Here is a 27,711-nt window from a genome sequence, read left to right on the forward strand (position 1 = left end):
CAGATCCTGTCAAAATGTCCAAGGGGTTCCTTCTCTTCTGGCTGGTGATGGAGCTATGGTGGCTTTATCTGAGTAAGTATTCTAGACACTTCTATTCTGGGCCCTGCAGAGTGAAGATTTTCTGTTAAAGAGGTTCCACTAAAGTCTGCCTCCTTGATTTGCATTTTTGTAGGATCTCTTCCTCACCTTGTAATGAGGGGATTTTTCTAGAGACTGATTTGGGTGTTCAGGGATGAAATAAATGGTTTAATTAACTGTTATTTCTAATGTAAGCAAAGACATAGAAACAAAGTATTAAGTAAACAGGTGTAAACAATTGTATCTGAAGGTGGTACAAAGCATGAGGCAGGGGCATTTTGTTCTGCTATGAGCTCTTGTTTTGACTCTGAATGTTCCCCTTGTGTTCAGGAGATTTTATTTGCTTCTTATTTTGCTTTGCTAGGGAGAGGTCTTCAAAATGAGTTTTTTTTTTTCTCCTTTTATTCTGTTGTTGGTTTTTTGTTTTGTTTTGTCTTATTTATTCTGAGACAAGGCTTCTCTATTGTGAAGCTCTGGCTGTTCTTGAACTCACTATGTAGACCAGGCTGTCCTCGAAACCACAAAGATCCACCTGCCTTAGCCTCTCAAGTTTTTTCAGTAAAGGAATGCCTCACTTGACTAGCCCTACTTCCTTGAGACAGGATCTTACTGTGTAGCCCAGGCTACTTGGAAGTCAACAATCATCCTGTATCAGCTTTCTGAGGGTTAGTACTAGAGGGGTCTGTCATGTGCCCAGCTAAGGGGAGACTTTTCTTCAGAATATTGATACAAATGAGCAGTTTGAATAGATATCCCAAGGCATGCAACAACCTAATTGCCCAGTGCTATAACCCTCCTGTTCACTGATGCTGACAATTCACAGTGAAACCCTCCAAGTCCCCAATACTGACAGTGTCAATATGTTATTCTGCTTCTTCCTCTTTCTCTTATTCTTGAATAGAGGTCAACACAGGTCTCCTGTAAACTCTGTAAGCTTTTCCTAGTCTAGCTTACAGGCTGCTTCAGGGGTTTTTCCTGACTTTATCTCTGAGGTTACTGTGTTAAAGACCTTGTTGCCATACTAAGTGTTGGCTCTATTGCCTTTATCTACAAATATTCTATACTTCCTGGAAGGTGGGCAAGGACTACTTCACCTCCTAAATTTTGGTACTGAATGCCATAAGTACATAGATATTCCAGAAGTGATTGATGAGACAAAAGCAACCACTTTTGTTTTCAAATTGACTATTGGAAATTTACCTGGGCACATTCAGTCTGCTTGTCTGTCTGTGTGTCTTTCTTTCTTAAATTTATTTACATTTATTTGAGATGGTGTCTACATCTAACAAGATAACTCAGATTGGACTTCAGCTTGATAGTTTCTGGCCGTATTGCTCTGAGTGCTGGGGTAACAAATGTCTGGTCCAAACAGTTCTGCTGTTGACATTGTTACATCCTGAAACTGCAGAAAAAAATATTGCTGGAGTTTGTGTCCTCGTGTCCATCTGTGGCAAGACAGGGATTGAATGAGGTTCCCGAACCTTGCTAAAAGGAGTTTGCATCTGGTGAACTGACCTCTCTGTTCACTTATTTGACTGTTGTTTGGCTTTGAAATAGAGTCTTGCAGAGTAGCACGGGTTACTTGGAATTTGTAGGCCTCCTGGCTTTGCTTACTAAGTATAGGGACCATAGGTGTGTATCACTATGCCTGACTTATTTATTTATTTTTAATGCATCATTTGCTTAAATGGTTAACTTGGAAAAGAACAGCTGAGCAGTTTCCAAGGATAAAGTAGATGTGTCAGAAGAGATGACGCATGACATCTTCACCCCAGCAAAACTTCAGTTTGGATAGGGGAATGACCAAAATGTTATAACTAGAGAAGAAACAGTCAGACCATGACAAAGAAGTCGAGCTCCCATTGGATCAGATGAGAAAATCACAGTGTAGTTGTGATTTCTTTTCTCTCGGGTATTTTATAGCTGAAGGAATCATTTCTCCTTCTGTTTCGGCATCTCATGTGTATGGTTCCTCATTCTGAAACATTTAGGTGTCCCATGAAGAAAATTTCATGATGCTTCTTGGCATATTAACTGTGGAACTCCTTTTGTGGCAGATACTGTTTTCTGGGCATTGTGATAGCAAAGAGTGTGGCTTTTTAAAGAACCCCACAACACACACTGGCTTCTAGAGTGACGTTCACATTGTCACCCTAATGGGGGATTTTTCTGCCACATCAAGTGTCTTGCTTCCTTTTTTATAGTAAATTTTGATTAAGTGAGTAATACTGATACTTTTGGGTGAAACGATTAAGAACATTGTGAAGTTTAAATTTCTTTTTCCTCTATGACCAGTTTCAATTATGTCCTTCCACCGTGGAGGCATGGGTGCTATGAGATTGCTGTTCATTCAGCAGATGCTTTATTGGTATCTGTTATACCAAAGTCCATGGAAAAAGGCAATGCTTTTGTTTATTCACTTCACAAAAGAAACATTATCAGAATAAAAATGCCTATTTCCAACATCCTAAATAATTTTTAACAATCTCTCATGCTCAAAATGAAATGCATTCCTGACATAGTAAAGCTAAGTTTAGATTGACGACCTGGTTCTGTAAACATAGTTCAAAACATTACATTGTACCCTATAAATACACACACACACATACATACATACATACATACATACATACATAAAATGCTTCAGAGCTCTTGCTGCTTTTCCAGAAGCCCTGGGTTTGGTTTCCAGCCCCTACATTGCAGCACACAGCCATTCTTAACTCCAGTTCCGGGTGATACCGTCTTCTAGCTACCATTCCACTAGACACACATGTGGTGTGCTCATGCAAACAGGCAAAATACTCATACATACTAAATAAAAACAAATATTTATGTATTTGATTTTTCAACACAGGGTTTTTCTGTATACACTGGATGTCCTGGAACTCATTCTGTAGACCAGGATAGTCTCAAAATTGTAGCGATATGCCTGTTTCTGCCTCCTAAGTATTGTGATTAAAGTTGTACACTACTAGTGCTGGGCAAATAAATATTTTTAAAGAGAGTAAGTAAGTGGAATAGAGGCTGTAACTACATGCATAAAACCTACACAAGAGCAAGCCAGAGAAAACCCTAGCATGAATGATTGAATTGGCCATAAAGTGCCACCCCTAGGAAAGAGGCTGTTGGCAATTCAGTTAATAGCTGCTAGGAGAGAGACACTCAGTTCTTTCAGGGCTGTGGCCCTGAGAGGCTGCTCATATGGTAGTAAATGTCTCTAATGGCCCTACATGAATTCACATATGGGCAACACTAAGTGTACATATATTTTTTAACAAGCAAGCACATAAGGTTTGCAATTTGCAGCCTGTGGAGCAATGGGTGAGAAACTGGAAAATAAAAGAATGGAAGATAGATCTCATCAAATATATATGCATGAGTGAAATTATTAAACAGTCTTGAAAAGAAAGTTAGGGCTAGCAAGATGGCTCGGTGGGTAAAGGTGCATGCTCTAGAGCAATGGTTCTCAACCTTCCTAATGCTGTGATACTTTAATACAGTTTCTCACATTGTGGTGACTCCCCAATCATAAAATAATCTTATTGCTTCTTCATAACTGTAATTTTGCTACTGTTATGAATCATAATGTAAATATCTTTATTTTCTTACTGGCTTTTGGGGTTCACAACCCACAGGTAGATAGACACTCCTCTAAAGCCTCAGGATCCAAGTACAGACATTAAGGTGGAAGGAACAAGCCGATTTACAAATGTCCTCTGACCATCACACACTCCCTGTAACATGTATACAACCGACCACACATGTACACACTATTAAAATTTAAAAGAATAGTCAAGAGGTGCAAATCCACAAACTCTTCCTATCTTTGTGTTACCAAAGTGTCTTAGTCAGGGTTTCTATTCCTGCACAAACATCATGACCAAGAAGCAAGTTGGGGAGGAGAGAGTTTATTCAGCTTACACTTCCTTATCACTGTTCATCCCGAGAGGAAGTCGGGACTGGAACTCAAGCAGGTCAGGAAGAAGGAGCTGATACAGAGGCCATGGAGGAATGTCACTTACTGGCTTGCTTCCCCTGGGTTGCCCAGCCTACTTTCTTATAGAATCCAGGTCTACCAGCCCAGGAATGGCATCACCCACAATAGGCTGGGCCCTCCCTCCTTGATCACTATTTGAGAAAATGCCTTACAGCTGGATCTAAGGGAGGCATTTCCCCAATGGAGGCTCCTTTCTCTGTGATAACTCGAGCTCCTGTCAAGTTGACACAAAACCATCCAGTACACAAAGTGATCACTTAATCCAGAATGAGCAATTCCCGCCTCCATTTTTAGATATAGAGTAGGACAGTGGAGTCAATTACCATAGCTGTCATTCCTGTCTGAATTTTGTCTGGGCTGGGCAACCCATTGAGACTTTCAAATTAGCAGCACACAACATCCACTTAGTGAGATGATGATGGTGGTGATGGTGGTGATGGTGGTGTGTGTCTGTGTAGCACAGGTTTTGGATGGCTTTAGATGAAACAAGTGACCTCTTCATTTGGGAACTGATTTAAAGACTGGTACTCAATATTGGAGCATTTAAATTGACAAAAATCTTGCGGTCAAGAAGCATTTAGAAATTTGGGACCACCTCTAATTTTGGAATGAAAATATAGGAACTTAAGAGTTCAACAGCCCAGGCAAGCATTTGTGCTAAAGGAACTAAGGATGCTCTCTCATCTTCCTAGGTGTGCCCTCTACGTGTACACAAATGGTGGAGCATATTTGAAAGATTTTTGTCTTTGTAACAGCTTTCCAACTTTCTCCCATAGCACCGGCTGCCTCTGAGGATACAATAATAGGGTTTTTGGGCCAATCGGTGACTTTACCTTGTCAGTACCCATCCTGGTCCCAGAGTCGCAACAGCATGTGCTGGGGCAAAGGTACATGTCCCAATTCTAAGTGCAACACGGAGCTTCTTCATACTGACGGAACAAGAACCATCTCCAGGAAGTCAATGAAATACACACTTCAGGGGAATATCCGGTTAGGTGATGTATCCTTGACAATCTCAAACACCAATCAAGGTGACAGTGGAGTGTACTGCTGCCGTATAGAGGTTCCTGGCTGGTTCAATGATGTCAAGAAGAATGTGCGCCTCGAGCTGAAGAGAGGTGAGGAAAGAGTGGGGCTCAACTCTGAGATAGAGTCCTGTAGTTTGTGGTAACATATTCATTCAGTGGGTTCTGGTGATGAAGCCATGCTTATTCGAGTAACAGGCAGAAAGGCTGCCTTTCAAATAGTGAGCCACATAGTGTGGTTAAAGAAACCCACATATTAATTACAGCCAGAACAGCTACATAGATGAATAAGAGATTCCAGATGATAAATAAAGAGTCAGACTAAATATTGGAGGTACGATTTATCTGGGCCTTTCCCCCACTTTGCAGAAATTTGGCTAAGTGTTTTTTGGCCTCTCAATTTTTATGTGAACCTTTCTTTCTTTCTTTCTTTCTTTCTTTTCTTTTCTTTTCTTTACTTTTCTTTCTTTCTTCCTTCCTTCCTTTCTTTCTTTTATTCTTTCTTTTCTTCCTTCCTTCCTACCTTCCTTTTTTCATTCTTTCTTTTCTTCCTTCCCTTTATTCCTTCCTTTCTTTTTTCTCTCTTTCTTTCTCTCTCCCCCCCTCTCTTCCCCCTTCCTTCCTTCTTTCCATTCTGTTTTGCAGATTATTTGATTTCCAAAGAATAATAAAAAATTACTGTGTGAACTGAATAATGTCCATGAATCAGTTTTAGCCTACAAGCAAATGATTTTTGATCCCTCACAGAGGGAGGAGGCATGGTATTGGGCACCACTTCTGACAGCTCTCATACTCTCTTTCCATTTCTATCCAGTGTTTTGGATAAAATTTGGCATGGGAAAGGACTCTTAAAGTTTTTGGCTGCATAGAACAGAACACATGAAGCTTATGGGTGATGTATGTAAACAATAGGCACATACACATGTCTCAGCCAAAGCTTTTTAGATTGGATTGGGCTTTGCTTCTGCATCAGCATCTCCTGTGGGATTTTTGAGTCCTAGGTTTTATATAGAGTTGGAAGGCTCAGTCTGGATGGCTGTGTTCTTAGGCTGTCAGGATGATTCTCATGTATTCTAGAGTTGTAACTAGATGCTTTTAATTAGTGAGCCCCAGGCACATTTACACACTTTACTCTTACAGCAACTTTGTGATATCAAAGAAGAATAAGGAGAAGTTGAATTAAATAAACTTTAAAAACTTTTGTCTTTTTTGAGTGAAGGATTTCCTTGTGATTCTGATAGTTTGGTGGGAGAGGCAGACATTAAGGAAACAAAGAAATGTGTGGTTATAAGATTATAATAGATGCCAGGATGGTCTAATATTGGGGCGACTTGTTACTGCACAGAAGAGAGCTCTCTTTAGCTGAGGTCTGAGAAATAAGTAAGGGCTATCTTATGGAAGAGGACAAGCAGTCAGAAATGAGGATGGGGTGTGGCAGATGCAGAATTTGCTGCAGCTGGAAGGTCATGGTGTAGTGTAAGAAATACAGAAAGAACAATTGGTCAAGGATAGGGAGATTCTCTTCCAGCAACATATGATGGGAAAAACAGAAGGGCAGGTGGTGCTTTAAAGGGCAATGAGCAGGGCCAAGTGTTTTGTTTTTATTTTTTGTTTGTTTTATTTGATAAACAAGGAAGATGGAAGTTGAATTTTAAGCAGGGCATTCACATTAGATTTGTGTTTTTGATAAGATTTCTGTAGCCGGAGTATGACAAATAGACCAGAAAGGACAGAAATAAAGACAAAAAACTCAGGTGGAATGAACAGTTCAGGCGAATGGACCAAGATAGGGCAATGGAAAGGATGGAAAGGAAATAATTTTTTATTTCTTTATGGTATTTCCTGTCCCTCATTTCTACTTGGTGACAGATGCATCTTCTGTTGGTTACAGCCACAACAACCAAAAAACCAACAACAACCACCCGACCAACCACCAGCCCTTACATGACCACCACCCCAGAGCTGCATCTAACAACAGTCATGACCACACCTGATCCTACAACCACAGCACCACCCCAAACACTGGCCACCACTGCCCTCAGTACAGAAGTAACCACGTACCCCTCAACAATGCCTGGCTCCTTCTCACAAGCAAACACAAGTTTTTCAACCATGGAGATCTTCACACAAGGATCTGCCATCACTGCAGGTGAGGATTGTCCATTTTGTTCCTTCTGCTGGTCAGAAATAGGGTGGTTTCTTTGAACAAGATGCTGCCTTCTACAATGCACAACCCAGTGACCTGCACGTGTGCTCATGTGTGTGTGTTTCTTTTCCGTTCTATTTTTGAAAAAGTCAGCATTTTGAGTTCTCTACTTGACCTCCGAGGAGTCTTCTGAATCTGTGTGTTGAAGGTTATTTTAGGTTAAACTCTAGTCAGGATTGGACCTATCCTCTCAGGAACAAAATCTCTGAGTGTTTGAGGTTTGTTGAAGTGAAATGGCTAATTGGTGCCTTAAAATTTGTAAGAAGAGGGGTCTCATGATTTCTACTTCTTTCCAACTCATGGTTGCTGAGAAAGAGATGTTCTTTAGAAGTATAGCCACTGGTATGCTGCCAATGCTGCTATAAATAATCCATCACCTAGGTTTCTGTAAGCAACTCTTATATCCTCAGTGGAGCACTCATGCACACGCGCACACACACACACACACACACACACATATACACACATATACAACACACACATACATGAGAGCATGAGTACATTCATACAAGTACACATGCATCCACAGACACAAATATGTGCACATGTACTCACACAAACAGACATATACATACACAAGCATGCATACATGCACATATGCACACACATGCTTACACAGACACAGAAATACACACAGACATGGACATATACACATATACACAGACTTATACACACACAATGCACATACACAAGAGAGACATATACACATGCATGCATACACATGCACATGCACGCACATGCTTACACAGATGCTAAAACACATACACACATGTACACACACAGACACAGACATATGCACATATACAAAACATACACAGAAACAGAGACAAAGAGATTAAGAAGAGGAAGGGATCAGCAAGATTGAGAAAGAGATAAGACAAGATAATGGGGTAAATATAATAAAATGCATTTTATATGCATATATGAAAATGTAATAAACCCATTATGTACAATTAACATATGCTAATAAAGCATTTTAAAAGAATATAATAAATTCCTTGACAGTAGATCAGCTATATCCTTGTTTCTTAACTTTACTTCCTTCTAGTTTGATTTGAATTTACCCTGTTTCTGAATCTTATAATGCTGGGTGACCTACTTCAGGGCTTGGGGTCTTGTTATAGCTCCCACCATACTTCTGATTACTAAGTAAGACTATCTGAAAGTCATTGTTATGTAGCTTGGCTGCTTTTCCAGGCAATCCAAATGCTTCGGAAATGTCTAGACAATTGAAGCAGCTTTCCAAAATAGCATTGGTGAATTCTACAATACTCTGAATAGTCAGTAAATGTTTTTGAGTTCTTAACTAATCACAATTTGTGTGTTTTGTGTGTATTTTTTGTTTCTTTTAAAACAGTCAATCTCTCTGTTTCTCTGTCTCTCTCTCTGTGTGTATGTGTGTTTGTGAGCTTGCTCGCATGCACATGCATATACAGGGCAGAGGTTGAGTGCCTTCAACTCAGTGCCTTTCTCAAATCACTATGCAACTTGGGTTTGATACGGGGTCTCTCTAAATCTGGGCTCACAGTTCCACCTGGAATGGAATACCTAGGAAGCCTGCTCCAGGGTTCTACCTGTCTCTGCCTCCCCTGCTGGAGTTATAGGCACATGACATCATAACCAGCTTCTTACATGGGTGCCAGGGATCCAAACCCTGGTCCTCCTGCTTGAATGGCTGGCACTTTCTATTGCCTCCGCCACCTCCCCAGCCTTACAATAGTCATCTTAAACCAAGAATGTACTATCTTGTTGTTTTTCATTTTGTTTTATTTTTGAGATAGGGTTACTCTGTGTAGTTTTGCTTGTCCTGGAACTTGCTCTATGGACAAAGTTGACCTCAAACTCGGAAATAGGCCTTTCTCTGCCTTCCAAGTGTCCCACCACTGCCTGGCTATAATTTCCCATCTATCTATCTATCTATCTATCTATCTATCTATCTATCTATCATCTATCATCTATCTCTGTTTGTTTGTTTGTTTTATAATTCCAAAAATTATCCTTGATTATTGAGAAAAACTGAAAATGTATCAATTAGAACAATGATGTTGGTAAAAATAGCCCAGACTCTCACCACCCAGTGAACTGTTGATACTTCAATTATTACTTTTTAGTAGCTTAATTTTTTTTTCAGAATCAGAAACTCTTTCTGCATCCAAGCACTCTCAAAGAAGCATGATGACCATATCTACAGACAAAGCCTTAGTCAGGCCCACAGGTATACAGAGTTTACTGCCTGCATCTTTCCTTCCACCTTGGGCTGGGGAGATGCAAACACTGAATAAGAGTGATCCAGAGATAAGCCCAGTTCCTTGTGTCACGGTATCCGCCTGGCACCTGTTGATATCAGGACAAGGTATTTCATTGGTTCCTTCCTGTGGCTTGGAGATAGAAGGGGAGGGAAAAGGGAGGAGGGGGAAAAAAGAGGGAGGAAGGAGAGCACCTTCTTTAATTCATGAATTTTAGGGGCGGCATTTGGCATGACTGGTATATTTACCATTACACTTCTGCCTAGACTTGAGGATGACTTTGTCCTCTCTTGTCTTCCAAGGGTCCAAGACTTGGATTCTCCCATCAACTTCACAGCTGACGATGCAGGAAACAAGTGAGTTTGAAACTTGTCAGCATTGAGGTCAGGGAGGTCTCTCTGCTTCTTGAGTGGTTTGCCTCTGGCCTTGAGAACAATCTTATGTCTGTCAGTGGGTCTTGGAATCAGGTATTTTGGTTCCCCTGTGGTTGTCTCCCACATATTCCAGCTCTTTGGGAGGAAAGTGAAGCATCCTTGCCTTCTGCTTTCTGCTTCTTTCTGAGGCCTCTCTTGAGGTCTCTCTCTCTTTCCTCTGCAGCTTCTCACTCAAAGCAAGGAACAGTAGTAAAAAATAAAAAAATGAAAATAAAACCACCTTTTATTTTTTACCCTGTTATTTATTTATTTTAAATTGCACAGAACTCATGCCATTATTATACTTCATACATTTATATAAAAATTTATATATTTGCTATTACAGTGTGTGAATAGTAACCTTTGTGCTACGGCATACACATGAAGGTCAGAGGGCAACTTTGTGGAGTCATTTCTTCTTCTAGTATTATCTGGGTTCTGGGTGAGTGAAATCACTCACTGAGTCATTCATTCCATTAGCCTATGTGATGCATTTAACAAGGATTTGTATACATGTAGGTGCATGTGTCTGTGTGAGTGAATGCCACATGTATGTGTGTGTTTGTGGAGGTATTGAATCCCTTGAATCCTCAAATACAGGTGGTTGTTAACTCCCAATGTGGGTGCTGGCAATAGAATTTGAGTCCTCTGGGAGATTAGAACTTGCTTGCAATTGATGAGCCCTACAGGATACATTTTAAAAGGAATCCTTGTAAGAATTTTCTACTGGTGTGAGCATGTACTGGTTGTTGTTTAGCTCATCAGTTTCTATCATGAACGCCACCCCTTCCACAGAACCCTACCAGTCCTGTTATCTGTAAGTCAGATAGCAGCATTTCAGCTTCTTATTGCCCCAAAGCCTGCAAACAGTGGCCAGGTCTGACATAGTGCCTTGATATTTCTTATCTATTCTTGTTTTCTAGTGTATGTCTTTAAAAAAAATTATCCAGTGATACCACACAAACCCTTTGCATTTGATTTTATTCACTTTGCTTTTACATCAGACAACCTCTTTTCTCAATCTGTGTAGAGATCTACCTTTTAATGTTTAGCTGATGCTTGTGATTTCATTACCCATTGACTGGCATTTCTGTTACCCAGTGTTCCCCTATTATAGACAGCATAACAGTGCACTTGTTTCTTCAGCCTTTATGCTTTCTTAAATAGCTATGCGAGTGTGTTTTTTTGTTTGTTTGTTTTAGGAAAGTTGGAAATGGAGTATAGATGTTATGTTGAAAGATGTGCACTATTAAATTTAATAGCTATTACCAAATTGTCCTTGGGAAAGGCTGAGCCAGTTTGTTCTTCCACCCACATATTATCTGCTTCTCCATATCCTCCCTACACTTGATCCCATTTGTCCACTTCGTTCTTTCAGTCTCCCAAGAACATGTCATCTTGTTCCTCTGTTGTTCTGATTAACAGAGTAGGAGCATCTTTCTTTGTGTTTATTAAAGAAAATATATATCTTTTAACTGTGTGGGGGAGGTAATATAGCAACCCTCTCAGAGGCTCAGAAGATAAGATTGGAGGAGACAGGCAAGAATGAGTGGAGGAGAGATAATGGGTCTTAATGTAGGACTAAAATTCAAGAGGAGTGTGTTCAGGTCTGATGTTGAAAACCTTTGACTTGTACCCACTCATGGAGGAGGCAGATAGAAATCAGAATTAGGAGTTCACAGCTTAGCAGAGATTGGCTGTTAAGAATCATTATTCTTAAAAAAAAAAAAAAAAAAAAAAAAAAAAAAAAAAAAAAAGAATCATTATTCTTTGTCCATGGGATAGGGTAAATGTGGGTACTGTTTTCTAGTTAGAGAAAATGGAAGGATTAAGTTGATAAAGGATGAGAAGAATGTTCACAAAGCTATTACCTTTTACTCTCTTTGAATCTTAAATTAGTTTATATTGAATTACAAAAGACCCTGTTATTTTCCTTGCTAAATTATTCCTGATAATAGTCAGTTCATTTCTCCATGGCCAAATCCAAATAGACAGAATTCCTGTTGGTAGGCTACAGTACAAAAGAGAACCATGCTGTAACAAAAGTCTGTCTCTACATCACATGCCATTATGGAAGAAACTGGGATTCATTTAGCATATATTTGGTACTGGGTCAAATAAGGAATTTTCATAGACCACTTCATTTAAGATCTGTTTGGTAGATAGAGTCTTGTTTTACCTAAATATCTTGGGGTCACACAGCTCTCAGATGCCAAGTCCAGAAAGCCTGCCTCTGATAGTCTTAGTATGGTTTGAACATCAAGTATTTGGGGCTCTCCAAAAGTTCATGTGTTAGGGATCTGTATCCTCATATAGTAATGCTGACTAGTGTGTGTGTGTGTGTGTGTGTGTGTGTGTGTGAGAGAGAGAGAGAGAGAGAGAGAGAGAGAGAGAGAGAGAGAGAGAAAGAGAGAGAGAGAGAGAGAATACATGCCACATGTATTTGGGTTCCCACAGAGGTCCCAAAAAGGCATCAGATCCCCAGGAGATGGAATTACCTGAGTTGTAAGCCACTCCACCTGAGTTCTGAGAACTGGACTCTGGTTCTCTTGAAGAGCAGGAAGAACTCTTAGGGCTATCTCTCAGCTCCTAGTGTTGCAATTTTGAAAGGTTCTGGAATGAAAAGTAGCTGGAAGAAGTAAATCACAGGAGTAGGTCTTTGGGAGTACCCAGCCTCTCATCCCTTTTTTGTCTGCTTACTCTCTGCAAGAGATGAGTAGCTTTATGTGCCATTTAAGTCTCTTAAATACTTCTGCAATTCTCCAAATGATTAGGAATTATAATTCAATTGTAATTACAGCCAAAATAACAAGACAAACTCGGAAGAAGGTTGTAGGTTTCCTTTCCTTTTTGGATGCAGACATTGCAGGATTCTCCAACCCCAATCCTTTGTGCTTCATAGGAGAAATGTGTGACATGCTTCCCAGTTGTCCTTCATGATTATGGGTTTCTCAGTTCCTTGTCCTAGTGTTCCTGGAAACCTTCTGCATAGCTTCTGTCTTGGTTAGGGTTTTTACTGCTGTGAACAGACACCATGACCAAGGCAATTCTTACACAGACAACATTTAATTGGGGCTTGCTTACAGGTTCAGAGGTTCAGTCCATTATCATCAAGGCAGGAACATGACTGCATCTAGGCAGGCATGATACAGAAAGAGTTGAGAGGTCTTCATCTTCATCTGAATGCTGCTAGAAAAATATTGGCTTCCAGGGAGCTAGGTGAGGGTATTAAAGCCCACACCTTCAGGGACAGACCTGCTCCAATAAGGCAACACCCTTTATTAATGCCACTCCCTGGGCCGAGCATATACAAGCCATCACATTCTCCAGCAGGGTTAAATGGAGCTTAACATCACAAGAGTATACCATTTTGTAATGATTTCTTTCATTTTTAATAATTTCAGGTGAATTACTTTCTTTGACCTTTGCTAAATCAGTTTCCTCAAAATATAAAATGCAGGTGATAGTGGTGCTTCTATCAAGGCTATTGAGAGAGGAAATGCATGAGATAGAGACCTAGTCTATAATTGTTGACTGGCAAATAATAGTCATCATCAAGAAATCCTTCGTTGATTCTTTACATCCCTGTTGCAGCCACCCCAAACCTCCCTTTTAGGCTAGCAGAAAGGGGGGTAATAAGAGGCAATTACACCAGCTTTTGTCTAACTCCACATTCCTACTAAGAACATAGTACATAGGTTTATGATATTTTTAAAACTGCTAGTCACACTAGGGTAACAACAGAGAAGTGACAAATTATGAACTATGGGAAGTTTCAGAAGCTTTTAAAATTTTACAGTTGTAGTTCTCAACCATTAGAGAGAGGGAGGTTTTAAAAGCTTTCATAGCCTCCTTTCTAGTCTGCTCTGTAGATCTTTCAATCACTGCTTTTATTGCCACAGTGGCAGTGTATGGGGAGCGGAAGGGGGAGGTGGAATCTTTAGTCCCCTGTTGCCTCTTGATAGCTTTGTCCTTTTTGTATTTCACAGTCTGTGGAGGTTCCACTGTACAGTTGAGGAGTGAAAAATCAAGTCATGGCTATAAAAAGAAAGAGTCACAGTCCAGTTCTCTATTAAAGAGCTTCTAGATTTATGGAATTTATTTTATAAGGCAATTCTATATATCTTCTAGGTGGATGTTCTGTAAGTTCAAAGTATTTGGTCTTCAATGGAAGCCTTTCATGGGGTACTACATTGTCATCTCCTCTGTCTTGCTGTGTGAAACTGGTGGTACCCAAGATCAGACAGCTACATAAACAGAGAGTCAGGACTTATGCCTGCAGGGATCTTCATTTTAACTGTGGTCTAAGAAAATAAGATTTCGAGCAGCAAAAAAAAGCAACATTTGTAGAATAGTGGAAATCTGATTCCATAAAGGGCTGATCTTAAAACAAAATAAATGAACAAGAACAAACCTTTTTAATGTGTGTTTAATACATGTGTATGTACATGTATGTGTGTGTACATGAGCACACATATGTGTGTATATGGGTTGGGTGGATATGCCTGTAAATGAATCATTATACTGTTGTTAGTGTACTATGTCAGAACATATGTGTACAGTGTTTTGTCACAATCTCAGAATTTACTGAATAACAGTTTCACAAGATACATTGGTTTTGTTGGTTGTAATTTGCCAAGGGTTCTTGAATTTCCATCATAGCTGCTGGTTGCAGGTTCTTTTATATGAATTTTAAACACTAATATTAACTCTCAGATCACACATTACATATTACACAGCAATATACATCTACATATTTGTACATATGAGTGTTACAGAATGGTTACAAATGGGTTAAAGACCCTGAGGATGGGGTGGAAAGTAGCAAGATCAATAACACCATTTAAGCAATTCAAAAGGCTTTTTGCTGACAGAGGCAAAGGGCTACTAGAAATATAAAAAAAGCATTTCTGTAGATACAAGATAATGAGGCCCTCTGGAGGTCTGCTAGAGGCACGAGTTCAAGTCCTGCTACAGGACTGAGTTGAATTACAGAAGGGAGATGTGGGATCATGGAGGTCATAGAAATATAGGGCAGCGCAAGGAATGCTAAATGGAGAGACAGACAGCAAGCAATGTGAGTTAGCTGTGTCAATATCAAGCTCCTGGGACACTTGGGAGTTCTTAGCCTGTCGGTTGCCTATACATTAGGCAGTCAGATAACTGTACTTGCCATTTTAGTGGTAAATGTTCTGTTGATGGGTTCCAGGTGTGTTGCCCTTGCTGCCTGGCTCCCACTGATAGCCAGCCCTGATATACTATATTGTAGTAGGACTAGGTGCATCTTATTCTTTTGATTATTCTCATTCAAGGCAGCACAATAAGAGAAAGAGACCCACAGGCAACTAACAAAGTCAGAGACAGCTTCCGCTCTTACAGATTGATGTCCTACATGAAGACCAAACTACATATCCTTACCTATGTGCACTGGACCTAGGTTTGTCTCATACATGCTGTCTGTTTGCTGGTTCAGTGTCTGTGGGGTCCTGTGGGTCCAGATTAGTTGATTCTGTAAGCTTTCTTGTGGTGTCCTTGACCTCTCTGGCTCCTAGAATTCTTCCACATCTTCCACTTCATCAAACTTAACTTAATGTCTGGTTGTGGGTCTCTGCGTCTGTTTACATTAGTTGCTGGGTGAAGCCTCTCTGATGACAGTTATGCTAGGCTCTTCAAGTAAAGCAGAATATCATTTGCAGTGCTAGGGATGGGTTCCCTCTCGTGGCATGAGACTTAAGCTGGGCCAGTCATTAGTTGGCTACTCTCTCAATTTTTGCTCTATCTTTACTCCTGAAGATCTTGTAAGCAGAACAAATTGTAAGTTAAAAGTTTTGTGGCTGGGTTGATGTCCTTATACTTCAATTGGAAGTTTTGCCTTCTTATAAGTGATGGCTGGTTTGGGCTCCATATTCCCCCATTGCTAGGAGTCTTAGCTAGAGTCACCTTCATAGATTCCTGGAGTTTCTGTTGCCCCTGATTTCTAGCTTATACCAAATATGCACCCATCCCATATTCCCAATACTCCCTTCCTCTGTCTCTCCTGTTGTCATTTCCACTACACCCTTGTCTGTGCCCAGTTCCATGCCCTCCACCCTGCACCCCTGACCCCATCCACCTACATTGTCTATTCCATTTCTTTTCGTTTGTTTTTGTTTATTTTCATGTGTTTACTTGGTTTTTATTTTTCTGTTTTTTAATAGTTTCCTTGTTACTATTTTTCTTTTCTTTTTCTATTTTCACATATATATATGGATTTTTAAAATTTACATTTCAAATATTATCTCTTTCATGGTTTCCCCTCCATAAGCCCTCCCCCTGCTTCTATGAGGTGTTCCCCCACCCCTTCCCACCTCCCATCCCTGACTTTCTCCTGAGCTGGGGCATTCATTGAGCCTTGGCAGGATGAAGGGATTCTGCTCCCATTAGTGCCCAACAAGGCCATCCTCTGCTACATGTGCAGCTAGAACCATGGGTCTGTCCATGTGTACTATTTGGACGGTGGTTTCGTCACTGAAAGCTCTAGTTAATTGGTATTGTTGTACTTATGGGGTTGTAAATACCTTAAGCGCTCCTTCAATTTATTCTCTAATTCCTCCACTGGGGACCCCATTCTCAGTTCAATGATTGGATGTGAGCATCCACCTCTGTATTTGTCATGATCTGGCACAGCCTCTCCGGAGACAGCTATACCAGGCTTCTGTCAGCAAGCACTTCTTGGCATTAGCAATATTGTCTGGGTTTGGTGGCTATATATGGGATAGATTTCCAGATTGGGCAGTCTCTGGATGGCTTTTTCTTCAGTCTCTGCTCCAAACTATATTGTCTCTGTATTTCCTCCTGTGAATATTTTTGTTCCCTCTTCTATGAAGGACTGAAGCATCCACACTTTGGTCATCCTTCTTGAGCTTCATATGGTCAGTGGATTGTATCTTGGGTAATCTGAGCTTTTCAGATAATATTCACTTAACAGTAATAAACATCACATCTGTTTTTTTTTTTTTTTTTTTTTTTTTTGGTTTGTTTGTTTGTTTTGGTTTTGGGGTTTTTTTTTGTTTTGTTTTCTTGTTTTTTTGTGATTGGGTTACCTCACTCAGGATGGCATTTTCTAGTTCTATCCATTTGCCTAAGAATTTCATGAAGTCATTGTTTTAATTGCTGAGTAGTACTCCATTGTATAAATGTAACACATTTTCTGTATCCAGTCTATTTCATTTTAAGAGTTAGTTTCTTAAGTAGGCTTGAGTCATGGGCCAAACTATTTAGTTTGTTTACTATGCACTAGGAACTATTTGCTTTTTCAGAGTAGGGAATGACACTTTTGGTTATGTCTAAAGAAAATATTTTTATCTTAAAATGTGTGGAGGGTTTATTAGATGGGATAAAGTCTGGAGGCAGGTAGGCTATACTGTCAGCCCCTAAAATGCTTGAAATAAGAGAACAGCTAGCTTAGAATGGTGGCAGCATTGTTGGTAGATAGGAAGGGGATCAAAGACATTTAGGAATCCAAATTTAGTGCACATCCGGTGGACAAAACAAGATTGCATGCTGACTAACTTTCCATATCTAGAAAACCGTATTAATGAGAAATATAAACTAGTAGAGGAACCCACATGAAGAAGAATGCAATTTGGTAGAACTTGAATTTTAAGTGCTTCTGAACAGTGCCTGATTGTCAGCTGTGTGCCAGGGATGATTTGATTGTGGGGCAGAGATGTGTGCCTTTAAACAATGGCTCTTCTTTCTGACCAAAATATTACTCACAGGGTAAGTGCTGAACAAGAGCTTGTTGGAATGCCAGTCCTTTCTTGTATATTATATCCTAATGAGGAGTTCAAAGCTAGAGATGTAATTTTGGAAGTTGCTTCCAATAAATGACACTTATCAAGTACTTATTATAAGCCAGAGCTGGGATCAGGACTTTTAACCATTGTATTATTATAAAGCATTGTCTACCGGGCAGAGTTGGTTAAAAGAAATGGGTTTGGAAAGGCTAAGAAATTTGGCAGAGTTTGAAGCATAGGTCTGTTTGATTCTTTGAACCAGGACTTTTAAATATCTTATTGTATTTCAAATGATAGGTGTAGGAGATTAAATGAAGTTTCTGTTGGGTCATTTACAGACGTTGTGCGGTGATAGCTGGGTGAAGAGAGGGATGAAGAACAGCAAACATAAGACTCCCTCCCCACCCCTCACATTAAGGAAATAACATTTGGGAGAGAAGAATAGCCAGCTTAGGGGACAGAGGAACTCGCAATACCTCGGGTGGACTCCAGAGAACAGAAGATCGGAGTCAGTGTTACTGAACTTGTGGGTCCCAACCTCTGTCCAAACAAGTTAGTGTCAGTTCCTTCACTCTTTCTCACAAGCCATTTTCAAGAGCTAAATTAAAATCATGAAGCAGAAAAGGGAAATTTACTAAGTGAGGCCACATTGGGAAGAGGGACAAGGAAATCCAATGCATCCTCCTCTCCCAAATCCATCTTCAGGGTATTATTAATTAGATTCCTCAGCTCATGCCCAGACAAACCACACCAAGTCAACATGGTTCCATGTGGAAAGGTTTAATAGAACAGGGGCTGGACAGGGGTGAGGGACAAGGGAAGAAGAGAAGAGAAGAGAAGAGAAAATAGGCGGGGTTAGTCTTTTATAGGGATAGTGACATTATTTGCTCCCAGATGAAGGTGGGTTTCTGAACAGTGTATCTTGGGAATGCTTTGGCTGTTTCCATGGTGATGGATGTGCCTGGTTCCTGTCACCCGTGAGTGGTACCAGCGCTGGGGGTAGGTTTTGCTAATGTCTTAGGTGGGATTTTATTGCCACATTGAAACAGCATGACCATAAAAAAAATTTATTCCACTTACCTTTTAAGGTCACAACCTACCATTGGAGGAAGTCAGAACAGGAACTCAAACAGGGCTAGAAACTAGAGGCAGGAGCTGAGACAAAGGCCATGGAAAGGTGTTGTCTCCTAGCTTGCTTCAAATGGCTTGCTCAGCCTGCTTTCTCATAGAACCTAGGACTATCAACCAAGAGATGGCATCACCCACCATGAGTTAGGACTTCCCCACATTGATCACTATTTGAGAAAATAACCCACAGCTGGATCTCATGGAGGCATTTTCTCAACTGAGGCTTCTTCCTTTCAAATGACCCTAGTTTGTGTCAAGTTGATACACAAAACCCAGAGGGTATAGCCAGGCTGGCTGGCTGGCTAGCTAGCTCTCAAATCTCATAGTGTCTACCCCCTTCCTATAATGCTGGGGTTACAGCAGTGTCTTGGAGATTTGAATGCAGATTCTCATGCATTCAAATCATCTTGCCAGCTGTTTTCTATGTGCTATTTTTATTATAGGGTTTTATTATAAACATACTGTGTTCTTGGTTGCTTTGTCTCTGCTCTGCTTTCTAGCATTGCTTTCACTTTTTGGCCTCCCTGATGGTCTCTTCTGTTTTGTTTGTTTGGTGTTTCCTCTCTGCCTCCTCCCAGATCACCTCCTAATTCTGACATTTGTCAGGATTTTCCCCTTTCTCATGGTATAGATGTTCTGAAGACTTGAACTGCTTGCTGGGTACTGACAATTCCCAAAGAGTACAGTGTTCTTTTTACAAAATTGATTCAGATCTAAATAGATCAGCTGTGTAATGGTACATACAGTATGTGCGTATGTGTGTGTGTGTGTGTGTGTGTGTGTGTGTGTGTGTGTGTGTTTGTGTGTCTCACTGGTATAGTAAACACAGTACCTCTGACTGTGGTTCATAACCTATCTCCCTCAGGAACCTACCTCTGTTGCCTTGTTCTCCTGGTTAGGCTTCTGTACAGTATAAAATTCCTGTGGCTATTAATAGCCTGAGAACTCAGTGGAAGTTTATAATGCTAAAACAAATTCCTTCACAGCTAGGTCATCTCTAGGTATTTCTGTTCCATGTTCCATCTTCACAATTGCTTGTATGTCAGCAATTTAAGTAGTACATAAATTATCTATATCTACTTGCACATATATAATATGCATATATAATTTACACACATATAATATACATATGTGTGTGTTTGTGCGTGTGTGTGTGTGTGTGTGTGTGTGTGTGTGTGTGTGTGTGTGTGCACAGATATAGTGCCAGGAAAATGTTAGTCATTCCCCAAAAAACAGACTGGAACTGATCTGATGCAACTATTCAAGATTTAATAAAATCACTTATACAAAGAGAAATTGATGTTACATAATTAAATATTATCTGGCTAATTAGGTGGCTTAGTATACCTATTTCAAAAGGTGCTTGTAATTTTCTTATAGGAAGTCTCACATTTTCCTGTCTTTACTTTCCCAGCATTAAGAACGACAAGAGAGTCTTTGAAGGAGGTAACTAAATCATATCAGGTAAAAGTTCTGAGATGTATTGGAAGCATTTGGCTTTGGATTAAGAAATTGCCTAGTAGAAGTTTTCACCGATGAATTTGGGAGAATAGAATATTGCTAAATGGCAAGACACATAGTATCTATTATGAAGTGGTCAACCTTCACTCGTGGCAGAAGTACCATTGATTTTTTTTGACATGCACGGCACAGATGTTTTGAAAGTAGGAAGAAAATTGTTTACAGATACACATAAAATTACCATGTGTCCCTTGTGTGAAGCCCAGTGTTACTGATGTGATTTTGGTGCCAACACCTGCTTCTGCCATTGCTCTTGTATTTTGAGGTTTCCTTTCATTTGTGTTTATTGCAAAAATGGTTTAAGTGGTTCTGAGAAAAAACATGAGGAATGACAGATGGCTGTAAAAGCAGTCTTTCCTTGGAGACAGTCATGTCTTTGCTTCTGCTTCCAGCTGATTCTGAGCTGTGTGCTATAGAATGAGATGGGAAGAAAGGAAGGAAACAGTTTGGCTGCCCCAAGGGAAGTGGGAATGTACTTCTAAGATACCCAATGCCTGGCTCAGTGCACAAAGCATTGTGACGCCAGTTGCCCTTTAAATCCCTTACATTTAACATTGATAATTTGTTTTGCTTACTATTGTGGACAAAATGTTACAGCTGTGATCACTTTTAATTTTCATATATTCTGAAAGAAAACCAACATTAATACATTTATTGTTAAATAAAGTATGATCATTATAAATTGTTATATTTTATCAAAGCTATAATTGAATGAGGAATAAAATTCACAACATAAATAAAAACCAAAAAAAAAAAAATGTGTACAACACCAACAAAACACAGGAAGTCTCCATAAATGAAGTGACTGTGATAAACAAGACAATTTTTATGAATTTTGTTTTAACCTGTTGTTTTGTTTTCTCACAATTTCCTTTGTCAACATATTGGGGACTATTTTTTTCATTCTTTTTTTAATGATAGTTCTTGAATTTTATCAAAACCCAGTTTTTCATAATTTATTACCATTATATAAAATAACATTTTAAATTTGCGAAAAAAAACATTGATAATGTTCTATTTTTAAAAATGTATTAATTTTAAAACCAAAGACAGGGAGCTGGAGAGATGGCTCAGCGGTTAAGAGCACTGACTGCTCTTCCAGAGGTCCTGAGTTCAATTCCCAGCAACCACATGGTGGCTCACAACCATCTGTAATGGGATCTGGTGCCCTCTTCTGGTGTGTCTGAAGACAGCCACAGTGTATTCACATAGATAAAATAAATTTAAGAAAAATAAAATAAAATAAAACCAAAGACAGCAAACTCATTACATCATTGCCCAAATAGCATGTTTTCATAAAAACTGACAATTCCTTTTCAAACAAAAATAAAAGTGGGAAGAATGGTACTACTGACACTTTGTCAAATCTCATTTGCATCTGGCTTGATGGTAGTGTTTGGTTACTGGGATGCTTATTGTGAATTGTCAACTTGACAGAATTCAGAATCACCTATAAGGCAATTTTCTGGGTATACCTTTTGGGGACCATCTTGATAATAGCAACTGAAGTGGAAGACCCATCTACCATGGCATCATTTCCTACTATAGGCTGGTGCTGTGTAAGGGGAGAAAGGGAGCTGAGTGGCACCATGGACCTGTTTCTCTCTGCTTCCTGGTTGTGGATATGATATGAGCAGCCACTTCAAGCCCCTGCCACCTCGACTCTGCTGCCATGATGGGTAGTACCCTGAACTGTGAGCCACAATAAACCTTTCTCCCTTAAGATGCTTTGGTCGAAATATTTATAAGGGGAACAAGAGAAGAAGCGAAGACAGTTTTTTGTTGTTGCTGTTGCTCTGACAGAATGTAAAGAAGAAGGAACTTAGAGGGGATGAAAGAGTAATTTTGCTTAGGGTTTAGGTGGTTCCTTTCATCATCATGTGGGGGGCATGGTGGAGCTCAGCAGCCCATATCATCTAAGCCAGGAAACAGAGAAAGAAGGACGAAAAAGGAAAAGGAACCAATTAGAAGAGCGAATGTCTGTGTTCTTGTTTTTATCCCCCTTCTGTTTCATCTAGCTCCCCAACCTACTGAAGGTATACAGCCCATGGTCAGGGAAGGTTTGCTCTATTTAGTTAATCTTTTTTGGAAACATTTTCATGGACATGCCTCAAGGTGTGTTTCATCAATCTCCCAGGTGCTCTTTACTGTGATGCAGCTGACAAAATGAACCATCATAAGGAGACAGAGATGCATCTCATCCCTGCTCTCATGTTCTGCAGGATGAGACATGAGTGAAAATGCCTGGTGCTACCACACCTTTGATCCACCTGGGAAACTGCAGTTGTGCTCATGAGACAACACGAGAAAGGACAAATCAAGTCTCCAGCATACTTCAGTGTACTGGGACCCCAGGCTGTACCTTCTGATAGAAAATTCAAAATTCAGCTTCTTCTTCCTCTTTATTTATTTTTTCTAGAAACTGAAGTCAGCCATGGAAAGAAGTACACAGGTCTAGGAAGAGCCCAAAGGCTCTAGGCAGTGCCAACAAAGAGATTTGACAGTGGAAAACACGGCTCACAACATGATTATTAGTTTTAGTCCCGTGACCGCTGACTGCAATAGCTTAACATACCTGATGTCTCTGAGATTTGAATGATCCAGGGGTATGGGCAAAATGCTTTGGGCTTTTAGTGGAAAAATTAAACCTGATTTAAGAACTCTTAGATTGTTTTGACTTGGAGACACACGAGGCCAAGTAGCATGAGGTATAATGACATTGTGGGTTACTGGAAGGCATTCTTGGGATAAGATGTGTCCCAAGGTACTTTCTGGAAATGACAGTACTCACTCAGCAAGAGGTCAATCACTTCGCCTGTGTCTTGGTAGATCAACAACATACAGACCTACATCTCAATCATTGCTGGCTGTGTGGGATTTGTGCTGATGGCGTTATTGTTTTTGGCATTTCTTCTTCGAGGTAAGGTGGGCAGAGCCAGAAGTAACTGGCTTGTAGGGATGGGCATTTGTAGGTGGACTGCAGAGCTGAGGTGACTCCAAGAGTGTCATGGGAGAAGGGTATTTCTGTTTCCCTCTCTTTCCTTTTATCTCCCAAAGGATTAGTTCTCTCACTGTCCTCACCAGAGCTGTGGTGGTGACAGGTAAGATTATCACCACCAAATGGTTTTCTATATTGTCCTCCTAGTAAAGCTGACACTTTGATGATGAAAAATGAGACCAAGAGGACACATTGATAAGGCACAGATGCTTGCATAAGTTGTGTCTAATTTGTTCTGTTACTGCCTGTGTAAAGGACTTGTTGCCTTTTTTTGAAAAAAGATTTATTTATTTATTATTTATGAGTACACTGTAGTTGGCTTCAGACAGAAGAGGGCATCAGATCTCATTACAATTGGTTGTGAGCCACCATGTGGTTGCTGGAATTTGAACTCTGGACCACTGGAAGGGCTGTCAGTGATCTTAACCATTGAGCCATTTCTCCAGACCTCCCTTTTCTTTTCTTTGTCTACATTTTCCCCCCAAGGCTAGATTTCTCTGTGTAGCCCTGGCTGTCCCAGAACTCACTTTGTGAATCAAACTGGGCTCAAACTCAGAAATCTATCTGCCTCTGTCTCCTGAGTGCTGGGATTAAAAGCATGTGTCACCATGCCTAAATACTCACTTTTTAAAATTATTTATTTGTTGGTTTGTTTATCTGCCTATATATTTATGTACGTGTGTGTATATATGTATGTATATATGTATGTATGTATGTATGTATGTATGTATGTATCTATCTATCTATCTATCTATCTATCTATCTATCTATCTATCATCTATCTCTGTGTAAGTGTTTTGCCTGCATGTATGTCTGCAGATCACATGTGTACCTGGTGTCCTTGGAAATCAGAAAAAGGCATAAGACTGTAACTAGAGTTACAGTTAGGAACTATCATGTGGGTGTTAGGAACTGATCCTGGGTCTGCTAGAAAAATATCTTGTGTTCCTAACCACTGAGCAATCTCTCCTGCCCTGTTACTTCTTTCTTAAAATTAGAAACACCCCTTGGTCCCTCCTGTCTTATATTTTCCAGAAATGTTACAGGTGTAAAACTATCAACAATCTTGCTCTTATATGTGCTGTTAAAGCAGGCTTGCTTAGGGACCACAGATGGCCTTCAGGAGAGAGAATCCTGGGAAATGCTTTGCCAACATGCCTGCACTTTTCAGAGAAAAGTGTCTAAAGTTTTTATGAAATTCTGAAGCTGGACTATGATTTACACTTTCTCAACCTCAGAACACAAACAGAAAACTGTAACAACTGCAAAATGGAGCAATAAAATAAGCATTATGGTTTTCACATAAAGCACAGGCATGTGGCAGATACCCACTACTGTTATAAAACAGAGGGAAATTGGTGCTTTATGAGATTATTCTCTATCTAGCCTGTCCTTGGAGAGTGCTGCAAACACTATCTAGAACTTCCTGGAGGCTTGGGGTTAGCCCTTATGTAAAGTCATAGATGCTGTTTGGGATGATTCTGGGTACATTTCACAAAATGTGCTTTAATACCCAGATGATGTGCTGGGGAGGTAAATTAAAGTGCTTGTCACTGAAGCACAAGGGTCTGAATTTTAGTCTCAGAACCCATGTACTGTGGCATTTGCTTATAATCCCAGTGTTGGGGAGTAAGGGACTGGTGGTGGATCTCCAGGGCCTTCCATCCAGGCAGAGTAGCTCATTGTCAAGTTTTAGGCCAGTAACAGCTCATTTTTCAATGAACAAGGTAGGCAAAGCCTGAAGAAAAAGGATCAAAGTTGACTTCATGCTTGTTTATAGATATATCCAGATAACTGCAAACACATAAAAGTCAGCAGCATAAAATACAAATATGAATATTCACAGACATGCATGCATACACACAAAGTCAAATTACTTGAATCTGTGTTACTAAGTAACTCAAATCGTTGTTCAGCCTGTACCAGGGAAGCCTCCTCTTGGAAACAACACAGAGACCCACAATTGGACAATGTGCAGAGATTGAGACTTTGGAGTACTCACCCTTAAATGGGATTGTATCAAACCCCTCCTCTCGGGGATCTATTTAGAAGGAAAGGTTATGAGAGCCAGAGGTAGTGGGCAACTCCATGGAAACAGGGTGTTTCAGACACAGCAGGCCTAATGCACTCTGAAATCACAGAGGCCATGACACAAAGCATAGAGCCTGTACACTGCATCCACAAGGCCTGCACAAAATTTCAGCACTGAGAGGGACAATAGACACAAAGTTCCACTCCTAACCCAGAAGTTATTAAAATTGATAGAGTCTGGGAAAGATTGTTTTCTACAATGCCGTGTCACTGGATATAGCAACCACTCTCTAAGGCAGATCCCATGCCTGGAAAGAGTTGGTCAACACAAAATTGTTATGTTTATTTGTATGTGTGTGCATACTCTGTTTTGTTTTATAATTTTGTCTTATTGCTTTCTTCTCTTTTTTGGTGTTTGATTGTTTTGATTTCATATTTGTTGTTGTTTTCCATAATTTTTGGGGTTTTTTTTTGGGGTTTTTTTTTTTTTTTTTTTGTTTTGTTTTTTTTTTTTTTTTTTGAAAGAAAACATGAAGTAAGGTGGGTCTTGGGGTGGAGGAAATTTGGTAGGATTTGGAGGAAAGAAACAAAATGATCAAATATGTTTCATAGAAAAACATCTTAAAATAAAAATGTATAAAATTTAGCACCTTTATATATAACCTATAACACAGAAACAGTTTTGACATGAATGGTTGGATTGAGGGCCAGAAGCAGCAAATATCAACAGGGGGAAAGATGATATCCTTGCCTACGCTCACACCAAGGCCTTGTCTTTTCAGGAAAAGGAACAGAAGCCAGTTGTTTGCAGAGATACAGGAGGTAATTCTTCTTGCATGGCTGATTGTTGTGTTGATTATACAGCCTGTTACACATGATTGGATACCATTCAGTGGTTTAATGGCTTATGCTTGTGTTCTGAGTAAACATAGGGTTGGTTGGAGAGACATGGCATTAGAGGCAGAAAGAGCAGTAAAGACTTAACTCACATTAACCTCTGTCTCAGTTAACACTATATGTGTGTCCAAAATAAAACTAAGGAAGGCAGGAGGACCTAACGGAAGTATAGCATGCAAAAGAAGAAGACGCATGCCATTGCATTCTGTGCTTAAAGCTGGTTCAGCACTGAGTGGCTCATTTTAAAAGTACATTGTTTGTGTGGAATCACTGAGAAACGTAATGTAGAAATTAAATAAAGTACTTGCAATATTATTCCTGGGCTTCGGTTCCTTTGCCCATAGACCAGCATGGTTCATGGCTTGCTTTGATTTTGTAAGAGTCTATAAAGACTGTCTGGAATTAGATTTTGAATATCTGTTCTCTTTATAGCTTTTAGGGGAAAGAAATGAAAAGCCTTGGTAAAAGCCTCTGCAATAATTAATTGCATCAACACCACATCCTTTATTAACAGTGACCCAATATTAGGTGAAGAATCTGAGGCCCTTCAAAGTGACTTTCTGAGTTCAAATCTGGAGCTCCCTTAGGATATCATGATCATGATTTCATACTTTTTAAAGCAAGTTGCAATCTCTTTATTGTAAAAGGATGGCAAAGTCCTCTGTGCTCTATAGCCTCAGTTTCCCCTGTTGCGATTCTGTAAACCCCATTGCCAAGTTACCTGGCAGTAGCCAGGTATGCTCCCCTCAGTTACTTAACACTATAAAAGAGGCTGCTTGCCCCTCCCCTCTCTCTTGCCCTCTTTTCTCTCTTGCTCTCCCACCCTTACCCCTCCTCTTCCCCTTCCCTTCCCCCCTTCCTCATGTGCTCATGGCCAGCCCCTACTCCTCTACTCCTCTCTTCTCTCTCCCTCTCTGCCTCTACTACCCTCTTAACTCCCCCATACCCCCATGACCTGAATGAACTCTGTTCTGTACTATACCATTGTGTGGCTGGTTTCTCAGAGGGAAGGGATTCCCAACATGGGTCCCTCAGAGGCACCTCCCTGGGCTATATCCCCCCCCCACACACACACATGCACTCTCTTCATTCATTTCCTAACATTGGTGCCAAAACCTTGGATGTCATCTTTTAACAATATCCCCACCTACAAAATAGGAAGCTTGGGTAGGATGAAGTCTGAGTCTTCTGTGCTCAGCCTGAGTTATTGGTGCTATAGCGGAGCAGGTCCCGTGATCTTGCTTGCTCTGTTTATTTAATCTGGTTTCTTTTCATTTTGCAGGCCAGACAACATTGAAGATAATAAGAGTGTCCTCAATGACATGTCACAAGGGAGGGATGATGAAGACAGGATCTTCACTCTCTGACTTGACATCTTTACTTAAGATTAAGC

The 27,711-nt window shown here is 40.1% G+C and overlaps 1 protein-coding gene across 3 annotated transcripts; it reads left to right on the forward strand.

Moving 5' to 3' along the window:
- On the forward strand, positions 1 to 27,711 carry LOC308425625 (T-cell immunoglobulin and mucin domain-containing protein 4-like). 3 transcript variants are annotated; one of them, XM_080923034.1, is made up of 9 exons: positions 1 to 72; positions 4,852 to 5,193; positions 6,992 to 7,249; positions 9,438 to 9,659; positions 9,855 to 9,908; positions 20,286 to 20,335; positions 23,222 to 23,312; positions 26,204 to 26,243; positions 27,601 to 27,711. In XM_080923034.1, exons 1-9 carry the CDS (start codon positions 15 to 17, stop codon positions 27,683 to 27,685), a joined length of 1,200 nt encoding a protein of 399 aa, XP_080779160.1. In that variant the 5' UTR covers positions 1 to 14; the 3' UTR covers positions 27,686 to 27,711. The 3 variants fall into 3 exon arrangements, with proteins under 3 accessions (XP_080779160.1, XP_080779161.1, XP_080779162.1); XM_080923035.1 differs by having other exon boundaries at positions 9,438 to 9,521; XM_080923036.1 differs by having other exon boundaries at positions 9,438 to 9,521; positions 20,286 to 20,317.

The sequence above is a fragment of the Micromys minutus genome, assembly GCF_963924665.1.
Source record: "Micromys minutus genome assembly, chromosome: 10".
Taxonomy (NCBI): Eukaryota; Metazoa; Chordata; class Mammalia; order Rodentia; family Muridae; genus Micromys; species Micromys minutus.